Source organism: Danio rerio, chromosome 9, assembly GCF_049306965.1.
Source record: "Danio rerio strain Tuebingen ecotype United States chromosome 9, GRCz12tu, whole genome shotgun sequence".
NCBI classification, from domain to species: domain Eukaryota; kingdom Metazoa; phylum Chordata; class Actinopteri; order Cypriniformes; family Danionidae; genus Danio; species Danio rerio.
This window is the reverse complement of record NC_133184.1, coordinates 54,352,501-54,366,859: the sequence shown is the minus strand read 5'-3', so window position 1 is coordinate 54,366,859 and position 14,359 is coordinate 54,352,501. Positions and strand designations below refer to the sequence as shown.

Below are 14,359 nucleotides of genomic sequence, written 5' to 3'. Positions count from 1 at the left end.
TTTAACTGTGCAGAGTTGTAGCTGCTTTACTGGGCCTTCTACGCTACTGTATTTCAATACTGCTCATTTTGGTGGTACTTGGAGAGAGATTTTTTTTCTTAGATGATACTTGATGAAAAAAGTTTGAGAACCACTGTGTTAAGAAATGTGTTGAGAAAAATCTTCTTTTCACTAAACAAAAATTGGTGAAAAAATATAAAAGGAATCAATTTAGCAGGAGGGCGAATAATTCTTTGACTGTATTTTGTGCAGCACTACTACGTGAAATGAACAAAAAAAAAAAACAATATGTTTGTCCCAAACTGAGTTCCTTTTTTTACCTTCATTATAATCTCGTCTGCTTTGCCGTGGGCCACTACATCCGGCTTGATTATTGCCACTGTGTAGGACTTGTCTGTAGGAACTAAAAAAGCAAAAGCACAGTGGGTAAATTCAGCAAACCGAACAAACTACAATGATAAATAAGGGAAAAAAAGATTACCGGTCACATCTTCATCATGCGGATGATCCTCAGTGTCATCGTTCACTTCCTCTTCCTCAGTTAAACCTTCATCTTTCACCTGCAGTCACAAATGTCATCTCCTTCAGCATCTAATCAGAGCTGGAACTTTATTATTTTCAGCTTTTAACTAAATTTGAGCAGCTTTAGTTTTTATTTTTATCTTAAAATGATAGGACATCCAAAAATAAAAATTTACTCACACTGAAGTGGTTTTAAACTTTTATGAATTTCTTTTTTCTGTTAAACACAGGACAACATATCCTGAAAACTGTTGGGAAAAAATCTGCCATTGACATCCATAGTAGGAATAAAAAATACTATGGAAGTCAATGGCTGCTTTTTTCTTCTATATTCTTCAGTGTATTATCTTCGTTAGTGTTCAACAGAAGTCAGAAACTCAAACTGGTTTGGTTGAGTAAATGATGACAGAATTTACATTTTTGGATGAACTGTTGCTTTAAAGATTCATATACTGCTTTTTAAAATGTCATCCTGCTACATTAGCCTATTTTATTAGTCATATTTTTATTTTAAATGGACAAAATGATTAAAGAAATACTCTGAAGTTGGCTTGACAAAGGCAGGTCCGGAATGTCAAATGTTTGTAGATTTAGCATGTTTTTCAACATGTTTGGTTGCAGGAATTAACAGCAATATTTTAGCATGTTAAGTGTTAGCTTAAATTAGCCTGTTGTTTGCATGTTTTTAGCATATTTACCAATTTGATTGCTGAAATTACCATGCCAGCAATATTTCATCATGTTTAGCATTATGTTAGCCTAAATTATTCTTGTGTGTTTTAGCAATTGTTAGCATAGATTGGCATTTTGTTAACATGTTTCTAGCAGGTTTAGCATTGCTAGTTCTAATTAGCCTTTTGCTGGCATGTTTTATTAACATGTTTAACAATTTGATTGCTCAAACTAACGTTTCAGCATTTTTTGTATTATACTAGCATCAGTTAGCATGCTGCTAACATGTTTCTTATAAGTATTTCTAGCACATTTATCATCTGGCTAATATGTTTTAACATTAGATACATGTTGTAAAACATGCAAAATGTTTAATGTGCTGCTTGCATGTTTTACAACATGGCTGACATGTTTTAGAATGTTGCTAACATTCTATGATCCTATTTTAATATTAATTGACAAACATTAGCATGATGTTATCATGCTTCTAGCATTAATTATCCTAGCATGTTTGAGCAATTGTAAGCATAAATTAGCATGTTATTTGCATGTTTTAGCATGTTTAACAATTAACATGTTGTCAGCATCTTTAGCATGATTTTAGCATAAATTATTCTAGTATGTTTAGCAATTGTTAGCATACACTGGCATGTTGTTAACAGGTTTCTAGCAGGGTTGCCCCATTGCTAGTAATGATTAGCATATTACTAGCATGTTTTAATGTGGATAACATGTTTTTGCTTTGCTGGCATTAAGTTTTTAGCATGTTTAACAATTAGATAGTAGCATCTGTTAGTATTTTTGCTTAAATGATTCTAACAAGTATTTCTAGCACATTTATCATCTGGCTAGCGTGTTTTAACATTTGCTACCATGCGTTTACCATGTAGAATGTTTAACGTGCTGCTTGCATTTTTTACAACATGGCTAACATCTTTTAGAGTCTTGCTAACAATTTATCTTGTTATTTTTTAATATTATTTGACAAAAATTAGCATATTGTAAGCATGTTTCTAGCTTTGGTTAGCACATTGCTATAACATTGATATGACATGTTTCTAAAGCATGTTACTCACATTTCTTCATTGTTTTACCTGCGGTTAGCATATTTACGAACACTGTTAACTTATTAGCAGAAATAGCATCTTTTAATACCCTGCTAGCATAGTTTAAGCACATTGTTAAAATGTTTCTAGCATGTTTTAATACATAGTTTTTTATTTTACTGTTTAATGTTTTTTATTTTATTGATATGTATCTATTTTGACGATAAAGTAGTCAAGTAAATAAGTTTATCAGAGTATGAATGTATTTTTCAGCATTGACTGGTCATAGTATTTGTGTTCAGGCTGCTGATGTGTGAAGTGTCTCACTGCTCTGCGGGCTCCGCCGTGCTCCAGGACATTTTTTTCATTGCTCAGCTCCTCCTGTATGGTCTTCTGCAGGAGAGGAGCGTTTGGCCCTCGCAGAACTGACACCAGCTCACCTCCCTACAACAACACAAAGCCATCATACACAGATGGGGCAACTCTCTTTTCACAGCATCACAGTTAAAAGTAAAAATGTAACCTGTTTTATATGGAAGATAATTTCCATTATGGAATAAAACAATAATTGTTTTACCTCAAAATTCAGACTTTTGTTCTTGTAGTTTATATCTCAAAATTATTTTATTATTTTGCATCTGAAAAATTGTTCATGACTCACAGTTTTGACTTAAACCCAGGCTCATTCTGAAATGTACCCTTATATACATTTCTGGAGAGTGCCAAATACCTTCCAGGTGCTACTTTTTTTTTTTTGCAGTTTTTGTTTTCGCAAATTCACCAGAGAGCACTGTGTACGCTTTTTCAGATCTCAAATTTCTCTCGCGAGTGCCATTCGCACCTGCTGTTCTCACGCAAATCCACCACTAACTGACTTACTGAATGACTGACTGCCCGATCGACTTACCTGCCCTCCTCCTTCCCTAAACCCAACCAATAGTGTTTTTAAAAGCATGAATTGACCCACCCACCCACTTCCCGAAACCCAACAGACAGTTTTCAAAAGCATCAATTGACCTGCCCATCCACTTCCCTAAACCCAACCAATAGTGTTTTCAAAAGTATCAATTAGCCCGCCCACTTTCTTCCCTAAACCCAACCAATAGTGTTTTTAAAAGCATCGATTGACCCACCCACCCACTTCCCTAAACCCAACCAATAGTGTTTTCAAAAGCATCAATTGACCCGCCCACCCACTTCCCTAAACCCAACTGACAGTGTTTTCAAAAGCATCGATTGACTCGCCAACCCACTTCCCTACCCCCCAACCGACAGTGTTTTCAAAAGCATCAATTGACCCACCTACCCTCTTCCATAAACCCAACCGACAGTGTTTTCAAAAGCATCGATTGACTCGCCAACCCACTTCCCTACCCCCCAACCGACAGTGTTTTCAAAAGCATCAACTGACCCACCCACCCTCTTTCCTAAACCCAACCGACAGTGTTTTCAAAAGCATCGATTGACTCGCCAACCCACTTCCCTACCCCCAACCGACAGTGTTTTCAAAAGCATCAATTGACCCACCTACCCTCTTCCATAAACCCAACCGACAGTGTTTTCAAAAGCATCGATTGACTCGCCAACCCACTTCCCTACCCCCCAACCGACAGTGTTTTCAAAAGCATCAACTGACCCACCCACCCTCTTTCCTAAACCCAACCGACAGTGTTTTCAAAAGCATCAATTGACCCGCCCACCCTCTTTCCTAAACCCAACCGACAGTGTTTTCAAAAGCATCGATTGACTCGCCAACCCACTTCCCTAAACCCAACCAATAATGTTTTCAAAAGCATCGATTGGCTACATAATTCACAATTTCCAGAAATGTATATAGGGCTACCCCTGTTTGCTCATTTATATTTGCATAATTTTTTTTAAGTATGAATTAGCTAAAACTTGGAGGCACTCTGAGAAGTGCACATATTTTAGACCCACCGCATAAAACAGAAAGGTGGGCTCACACTTTCCTCTGTACATCTCCAGAGCTTCAATCCCATCTGCCTCAGCCTGCAGGGATGATAAGACGGCGTGACAAAAATGTCGACATTTAAAATGATTGTTTGTGTGCAATCTAATCTTCAGAGCGGCTTATCTCACCGTGGCAAAATGCAGCAGCTCGTCTCCCAGCTCGTTCTTGATTTTCCTGAAGAGACCGACGACTGCGCGGCAGGGACCACACCACTGCTGGTACACATCAACCACTAACACACAACACATTAAAGTCCACATGACATCAAACCTAACCATATTGATTTTGTTAGCTCACATTGCTAGTTTTGTGGTGAACAATTCATCTGTGCATTGTTTGCACTGGTTCATTGAAATCTGAAAACGCACTTCCTGTTTGTTTTCAGTTAAATGCTCAGAATATGTCACTCTTAGGTACAGGGCGTGGCTAATATACTTAGCCACACCCCTCCAGCTGTCAAAAAATGGTGAGCAGGAGGAGTCTGTTAGGTTGTAATAAAGCTCCCCAAACCTTTTTCCACATCTTTCTGAATGAAATGCCTACTTTACTACATCCAATCATCTCAAAGTAGAAAAAACAAGCCACGCCCACTGTTTTCTCATTTACAGTTTTTCTCAGTAACTTTGGTGCATTTCTCACAACACTATTTACATTTGCACAACAGTTAATGCATTTCTCAAAACAATTAGTCATTTGTGCACATCATAGTAGCAGTTTCTCATTCCTTCCAACAAATTACGAATGCTTTTGGAAAATAGCAAAGAGTTCTATGAAAGCAATTGATGCATGTCCAAAAGCATCTGCAATTTGTTGGAAGGAATGAGAAACTGCTACTAGGATGTGCACAAATGTCTAATTATTTTGAGAAATGCATTACCTGTTGTGCAAATGTAAATAGTGTTGTGAGAAATGCACCAAAGCCACTGAGAAAAACTGTAACTAAACTTGTGAATGATGAATAGTCATTCTATATAAAACTGATAGTCCTCATTTCATAACTTGAGTCATTACATACACAAATGTTGAACCAGTTGTCAAAATCTGTCTAGCAAATTTTATTAAAATTTTTTAAAAATCTTTATTTTACTGAAAATGTCTTCTAAATTAAACAATTTCATGAATGATTTACAGACCTGTGTGTGTTTTAGGATCAGTTTCAATATGTACTGCAATATTGTAAACAGTTGTGCACAAGTCTAGCCAAAAGAAGGTTTATGTTTGTTGTAAATACTGTAAAGGTGTGTTTATTCTTTTGCACAATGTTGTGAATAAATTATAATTGTAAAGTGCAAATTCAGTAAAACTGTAAAACATTCAGTGTCTTGTACTCAGATACCTCACTAAATGCAGTGATGTCTAAATTTACTGTAGTTTTTTAAATGGCTGTGCAAATAGTATACAGTGCTGTCTTGAGTATTTTCAGGAAGTGTCACCAAAATCAGATTGCATTGAAAAAATGTAGAGTAAACTGTCATAATGAAAACAGGACTAAGCCATTTGACAATCTTGTTCTTAAACAATGGTGGCAGGACTTTTCATTTTGATGACACTGACACTTTGATTGACATCAATACTTGCTTTTGAGGAATGAACTCTCCATTTTGATCATGTGACGCGCTTTTGCAGGTTATCAGCTAGGTTTTGCAGTTTGTACTAATTGTTTTGAGAAATGCATTAACTGTTGTGCAAAAATGCACTGGTGTTGTGAGAAATGCACCAAAGCCACTGAGAAAAACTGTAATATTTAATTTCTCTAGGAACTGCGTCACAACATGAGAAAACAAATGGTCACAGCTTCCAGCTCACGTGGACTTTCTGACACGCAGAAAACTCTGTCCACATAAAAAAATGCTACGGTCATTAATAGTAATAGTAAATACTATAGTGTTTTTGAATCATACTATAGTGATGTGTATTATTATATATGTATGTATGTATGTATGTATGTATGTATGTGTGTATATATATATATATATATATATATATATATATATATATATATATATATACATATATATATATACACACACACATATATATATATATATATATATATATATATATATATATATATATATATATATATATATATATATATATATACACTGTAGTATGCGTAGTTTTTAATACAGTAAACTGTGATGAAAATAAATAAAATACAAATAAATATATAAAATATAAAGAAATTAAATAAAAATAAAGAAATAAAATACATTCATTCATTTTCTTTTCAACGTAGTATCTTTATTCATGTGTTTGTTATTTTAAAGTTATATACAGTCAATAAATAAGCTTTTTAATTTACAATTTACATTTACAATTTCGTTGTTGATTATATTTTACTATCTCATTTTATGTCTCAATTATTGTACATAAACAATATATTAATTACTACTACTTCTCCCTGTGTTCGCATGGGTTTCCTCCAGGTGACAGACAGACAGACAGACAGACAGACAGACAGACAGACAGACAGACAGACAGACAGACAGACAGACAGACAGACAGACAGACAGACAGACAGACAGACAGATAGATAGATAGATAGATAGATAGATAGATAGATAGATAGATCTTTCACTCACCTATTAACCCTTTCAATGCAAGAGCTTCACTCCATTGTTCGTCATTATTAATATTTATCTAAATATAAAAGTTTTCAGGGGGTTTTAATATGAGACACAAAGTAAACAAAGCAGAAATTAACGTTACAGTTGTCCCAGATAATTTACTACAAACCTGTAAACTGATCTCCTTCTTTTTAGCAGCCATAGCAAGCGTGATTTGAATGATCCAAAGTAGCTATTGGACGTTAATAATTGTTGCAGATGCTGTTTATTATTATGTCGTCGCTTTTTTCCGTTTCTGAAAAGTTTCAGTGCGGGACAGTATCAGCGCATGCGCAGCACGGACTGTTTCGCGTTCTCGTCGCTCAGCAACCGTTTATGAGCCGCTACAGCTCCGCTATCTGCTGGAGCATCTGTGTATTGCAGATATGAAAAATGTTCAGTCTGCTATAAGGTAACAAAACCAGAATCACTTTTGCAGTTTATTGTTGTTATATCTTTTATTTCAGATTCTTAGTCCATATCCAAAAACACAACAATGCCAGAGATTAATAAATAAGAATTTAATAAATAATAAAGTCATAATAAAGCAGATTTCAGACTTATTGAATGCTGAATTCAAGATGTGAAACTAATATCCAGCATGTTTGGCAGAAAGTAGTTGATCCCGTTTCACCCAAAAATCTTAGGATAAGATTGTGTATTCAGCTTAAAGAAAATGATGCTTGTTTTAAAAAGTTACTCTGACACATAACAGTTTTATTTATTTATTTGTATTTTATTTATTTAAAAAAAATTTAGTTAGTTAGTTAATCATTTATTTTTATTTATTTATTTTTTATTTATTTATTCATTTGAATTTTATTTATTTATTTATTTATTTGTTTGTATTTATTAATTTTTATTTATTTGTTTGTGTTTAATTTATTTATTCATTTGTATTTTTGTATTTAATTGTAATTATTTATATTTTATTTATTTATTTATTTGTATTTTTTATATAATTTTATTTATTTATTTGTATTCATTTATTTGAATTATATTTATTTATATTTATAGCTATTCATTTATTTTTATTTATTTATATATTTGTATTTATTTATTTATTTTATTTATTTGTATTTTATTTATTTATTTGTATTTGAATTTTATAAAATTTTTATTTTATTTTTTCATTGTATTTTATTTATTTGTATTTTATTCATTTATTATTTTATTTGTATTTTATTTATTTGTATTTTATTTATTTATTCATTCGTTTATTTATATATATATATATATTGTATTTTATTTATTTGTATTTATTTGAATTTTATTAAAATTGTATTTATTTTATTTGTTTGTTTGTTTTTATTTATTTGGATTTTATTTATTTATTTATTTATTTATTTATTTACATTATTATTATTTGCATTATACATTTTTTTCTTTGCATTTAAGTACAATTAAGTATACATCCCCAAAATGCATACCCATAGCTCTTCTTGCCTAAATATGTACGCCTAAACTAATAAACTTCACTCATGCATGAATGAAACAATGAATTTTTGAACAACGAAACAATGAAGTCTTCATATGGTTCAATATTAAATAATTGCATCTGTTTTATGTTCTTTAAATAAGGTTCTTTTAGAAACAAGTAGCCAAGGACTTCTGTATATATTCTTTCCCCTACAGTGGAAGTCAATGGCTACAGGTTTCCAAACATTCAAAATATCCTTTTTTGTCTTCAACCTGAGTAAATGTTCAGTAAAAGTTAGTTTTCAGGTGAAGTATCTCTTTAAGTTTATGAGTTGTTCAAACTGTGTAACCCAATTGCATGTATAGCAGTTGAGCTCTGTAAATGTTTGAGAGAAAGAAAGCGAGCACTGAAGGCGGTGTCAGCAAACACAGTTATCGCCACATGTCTTTTTGTTTTTCTGTCTGCAGGACTGTGCAGTCTGGGATAGGCGGACATTCCTCACATAAGACCACTGATGTGGAGCAGAGCCAAACATAACAGCAGATCTCAGACTGCAAACACCACATTCACTCCATTCCACAGCCGCATAAACAGTTGAAGCAAGAATTATTCGCCCCCCTGTATATTTTTTTTCCAATTTCTGTTTAACGGAAGGAAGATTTTTTCAACACATTTCTAAACATAATAGTTTTAATAACTCATCTCTAATAACTGATTTCTTTTATCTTGTTGATTCCCTCTAATGTGTTTATTCACTGCTGGATTGTTTTACCCAATGTTGGGTCGAAAAGCTGGCCTCCGTTACATATTGACAAACCCAAGAGTTGGGTTAAAAAGTGTTATTCATGAATTTTCCTTTGGCATAGTCCCTTTATTTATAAGGGGTCGCCACAGCGGAATGAACTGCCAACTTATCCAGCATATGTTTTACACAGCGGATGCCCTTCCAGCTGCAACCCAGTACTCAGAAACACCCATACACACTCATTAACACACACTCACACTACGGCCAATTTAGTTTATTCAATTCACCTATAGCGCATGTGTTCAGACTGTGGGGGAAACCGGAGCACCCGGAGGAAACCTACGCCAACACGGGGAGAACGTGCAAACTCCACACAGAAATGCCAACCGACCCAGCCAAGACTCAAACCAGCGACCTTTTTGCTGTGAGGCAACAGTGCTAACCACTGAGCCACCATGCTAACAAGTAAAAAATTACAAAACCCACACACACATGTTGGTATTAGTAGTTTACATGTACTCTCCATAGGTGTAATTTATTCTATACTGTTAAAACTACTAAATATACGACCTTTTCTCCCCTTTACCTACCCCAGAACACAATCCTCAAAGTGAACCTGTAAGTTGTGAATGTGAAAAGTTAATGTTAAAAATAAGCAAAGTTAAAGTTTGACTTTTTTTTTTAAACCATGACTTTTAAGCAATTTGAATAAAAAAAACATCCTTGTAAAACACCAAAACCAGAACACACACACTCACTGGCCACTTTATTAGCTACGCCTGTCCAACTGCTCGTTAACACAAATTTCCAATCTGCCAATCACATGGAAACAACTCAACGGATTTAGGCATGTAGACATGGTCAAGACGATCCGCTGCAGTTCAAACTGAGCATCAGAATGGGGAAGAAAGGTGATTGATGTGACTTTGAACGTGGCATGGTTGTTGGTGCCAGACGGGCTGGTCTGGGTATTTCAGAAACTGCTGATCTACTGGGATTTTCACACAAAACCATCTCTAGGGTTTACAGAGAATGCTCTGAAAAAGAGGAAATATCCAGTGAGCGGCAGTTCTGTGGGCGCTCAGAGGGGAATGGTCAGAGGAGAATGGCCAGACTGGTTCCAGCTGATAGAAAGGCAACAGTAACTCAAATAAGCACTCGTTACAACCGAGGTCTGCAGAAGAGCATCTCTGAACACACAACACGTCCAACCTTGAGGCGGATGGGCTACAGCAGCAGAAGACCACACCGGGTGCTAAGAACAGGAAACTGAGGCTACAATTCACACAGACTCACCAAAACTGGACAATAGAAGATTGGAGAAACATTGCCTGGTCTGATGAGTCTCCATTTCTGCTGCTACATTCGGATGGTCGGGTCAGAATTTGACATCAACAAGAAAGCATGGATCCATCCTGCCTTCTATCAACGGTTCAGGCTGGTGATGGTAGTGTAACGGTGTGGGGGATATTTTCTTGGCACACTTTGGGTCCATCAGTACGAATTGAGCATCATGTCAACGCCACAGCCAACCTGAGTATTGTTGCTGACCATGTCCATCCCTTTATGACCACAGTGTACTCATCTTCTGATGGCTACTTCCAGCAGGATAACGCGTCATGTCATAAAGCATGAATCATCTCAGACTGGTTGCTTGAACATGACAATGAGTTTATTATACTCAAATGGCCTCAACAATAACCAGAGCTTAATCCAATAGAGCAGCTTTGGGATGTAGTGGAATGGAAGATTGGCATCATGGATGTGCAGCCGACAAATCTGCAGCAACTGTGATGCTATCATGCCAATATGGAGCAAAATCTCTGAGCAATATTTCCATTATCTTGTTAAATCTATGCCACAAAAGATTAAGGCAGTTGTGAAGGCAAAAGGGGCTCCAACCTGGTTCTAGTAAGGTGTACCTAATAAAGTGGCCGGTGAGTGTATATACATACATGTAACATTTTAAAGGGTGATATGACCTTGCTTGGGATGAGAATTAATTACATTTTGTCACATCAAAACCACAATCAATGTTTACGTTTCAAAGTGATTTGAAGGATTATGGCAAAGTAAAAACATTTAAAATCACAATTATTAATATTATAGGATCAAACTAATATGTCATCAATGGACTCTTGTTTAAAATGTCTTTTTTTCCCACCCCATTATAAGTGATAGTTGCTGACGTTTTAATGGATAGCTTCAGATAAGTCATATAAAATATAAGATGCCAGGAGGAGGCCTCGTGGAAGATCCAGGACACGCTGGAGCGACTATGTCTCTCGGCTTGCCTAGGAACGCTCGGGATTCCACCGGAGGAACAGGAGGAAGTGTCTAGGGAAGTCAGGGGTTGTCTCCTGAGACTGCTGCCCCCGCGACTCGACCCCGGAAAAGCTGTAGAAAATGAATGAATGAATGCTTTAAAAGGCCCTTTATAACAGTGCTTTTACTGTGGCTGTTCCTCCCATGCAGCGTGTAAAACAAACATGTATTATAAGGCATAATCCACCACACCTCCTTTGATCAACACACTATTCATTATAAAGCTGAAGCTGCTTGTTTGTTCAGTTTATTTCTGAACTCTTCTTGCTCAAACTTGCCTTCGCCCTCAGGAAAAACAGGAGATTCTTTCAAATTCGACAGTGCATGTACAGGCGACACGGTGGCTCAGTGGTTAGCACTGTCACCTCACAACAAGTAGGTCACTGGTTTGGACCACTTGGCATTTCTGTGTGGAGTTTGCATGTTCTCCCAGTGTTGGCGTCGGTTTCCTTCGGGTGCTATAAGTGAATTGGATAAGCTAAATTGGCCGTAATGTATGAGTGTGTGTGTGAATGAGTGTGTGTGAGTGTTTCCCAGTACTGGGTTGCAGCTGGAAGGGCATCCGCTGTGTAAAACATATGCTGGATAAGCTGATTAACCTTTTGAATGGCTTTTTGATATTGTTATGTATGTTTGATGCATTTTTTCCTAACTTTATTTATAGAATTTTACAAACAGCATGTATTTTAGTAGAACATTATTGCACATTTTGACATATAGAAAGAGAGAAGTAAACAAAGATCCAAAATAATTGTCATAATTATTGACCCCAGATATATTTATATATTTAAAAACATTTAATAATAAACAATACAGTGAGATATTAATATGCGGATGATCAGTAACTTCTTAAAGTTAAATGCACGTAGCTCTTCTTGTTGACTCTAAGTCTGTTCTTTCCTAAGCTCAATCCTTTTCTCTATCAATAATTCTCCAGTAAATTTTACAACTCATGCTTAAAATCTTGGGGTTATATTAGTATACTTCCGTTTATTATACATATTAGTAATATTTCACGATCTGCCTTTTTTACTTGCGTAACATTGCAAAACTTCACCCTTTACCATCTCAACGAAGTACTGAAGTACCGAAGTACTGCTTGTTCATCACTTGTCTTTGGCTGGTGATCCATACAGCAATACGCAACAGTGACACAACTTTACTTGGTATTGCATCAAAAATAACAGCATAGTCTTTCGGTTTTACAGGAACTTTACATTTTTAAGGAAATCTGAGTATGACAAAAGCAATCCATGTTCATCAAGTAATTGACTGACTGTAAATATTCCATTGTCATACTAAGATTGATTGAATATAGACTTCAATTTGTACAAGATATCTCGATTAATGCACAGAAAATACTGATGTGGTGTAAAATTATGTTCATAGACCAACTGCCAAGCCAGCAATGCCTGCTTATGAAAACTTGACAATTTAGTTGGGATTTTATCAATATAGAGAAGTTTTAAAATAAAATGTATGCCACCCAAAGAATTAAATATACAATTTGGAAAGATAAGCCACACAGTTTCTTCATTTTTAATATATTCAATTATCCATTTTATCTGAAATACCTCATGGAGATCTTTAAAATGTTACATTTTAAGGCACCCAAAGGGCACATGTTTTAGCACACAATGCCTCATATGCATATTTAAACTAGATATTTATACAAACAATGACCTATTAATAAGTCACTTAGTTTAATTGAAAATTAAGGAAATGAGCTTCTTTCTTGTGCAAATATGATGAGATCTTTCATGCTACTTGAGTATTTATCTCTTTTTTTATTGCATTATTTCTTTTAACTTTTTTTGTATTTTTTCTAATGTATTTTATTTTATTTTTTCTCTTCATCTTTTGTATGTACTGTGATTATTGTGTAAAAGAACTGTTATCTTTTACTGTATTCTAAGTTGTATTATACAGTTTCTTGAAAATATAAAAAAACAATGACCAATTCATCTGTGAGTGATGTAAAGTTATGAAAATTCAACTAGATTAAATATATTTAAAACATGTTTTCTTTAAAATCATGCAGTTGTTCTGCTATATGAAAAATTATATATTTAAAAAATAATAATGATAATAAAGCAAAAAATAAAAAAATAAAAAACTATGAGATATTAATATGTGGATGACCAGTAACTTCTTAAAATTAAATGCCAGTAAAACTGAAACCCTTCTGGCTGGCTCTAAGTCTGTTCTTTCCAAAGCTATTTTTTCCCATCATCATTACAATTCATCATCACTTTTCTTTGGCTGGTGGTCCATATAGTATACAGAACTTCTCAACAGTGACACAACTTTACTTAAAAATAACAGCATAGTCTTTCGGTTTTACAGGAACTTTACATTTTTAAGGAATTCTGAGTATGACAAATGCAATCCATGTTCATCAAGTAATTGACTGACTGTAAATATTCCATTGTCATGATTGAATATAGACTTCATTTCATACAAGATATCTCTATTAATCGACAGAAAATACTGATGTGGTGTAAAACTATGTTCATAGAACAACTGCCAAGCCAGCAATGCCTGCTCATGAAAACTTGCCAATTTAGTTGGGATTTTATCAATATAGAGACGTTTTAAAATAAAATGTATGCCACCCAAAGAATTAAATATGCAATTTGGAAAGATATGCCACAAATTTTCTTTATTTTTGATATATTCAATTATCCATTTAACTAAAATACCTCATGGAGATCTGTAAAATTTAACATTTCAAGGCTCCCAAAGGGCACATGTATTAGCACACAATGCCTCATATGCATATTTAAACTAGACATTTATACAAACAATGACCTATTAATAAATCACTTAGATTAATTGAAAATTAAAGAAATTAGCTTCTTTTTTGAACAAATATGATGAGATCTTTCATGCTACTTGAGTATTTATCTCTTTTTTTATTGCATTATTTCTTTTAACTTTTTTTTCTAATGTATTTTATTTTATTTTTGCTCTTTATCTTTTGTATGTACTGTGATTATTGTGTAAAAGAACTGTTATCTTTTACTGTATTCTAAGTTGAATTATACA

At 34.4% G+C, this 14,359-nt stretch overlaps 1 protein-coding gene across 3 annotated transcripts in view; it reads right to left on the bottom strand.

Annotated features, from left to right (window-relative positions):
- The window catches only part of LOC141376229 (thioredoxin domain-containing protein 6-like), a 31,647-nt gene extending 24,516 nt beyond the window's left edge, over positions 1-7,131 (bottom strand). For all 3 annotated transcript variants that reach the window (XM_073913304.1, XM_073913305.1, XM_073913306.1), the window contains exons 1-7: positions 6,952-7,131; positions 6,798-6,855; positions 4,341-4,444; positions 4,179-4,250; positions 2,568-2,684; positions 482-560; positions 321-403 (exon numbers count right to left, since the gene is read on the bottom strand). In XM_073913304.1, coding sequence (XP_073769405.1) covers positions 321-403; positions 482-560; positions 2,568-2,684; positions 4,179-4,250; positions 4,341-4,444; positions 6,798-6,855; positions 6,952-6,984 — 546 coding nt within the window. In that variant the 5' untranslated portion in view covers positions 6,985-7,131. The remainder of the gene's footprint in view (positions 1-320; positions 404-481; positions 561-2,567; positions 2,685-4,178; positions 4,251-4,340; positions 4,445-6,797; positions 6,856-6,951) is intronic.
- Positions 7,132-14,359: the final 7,228 nt, after the last annotated feature.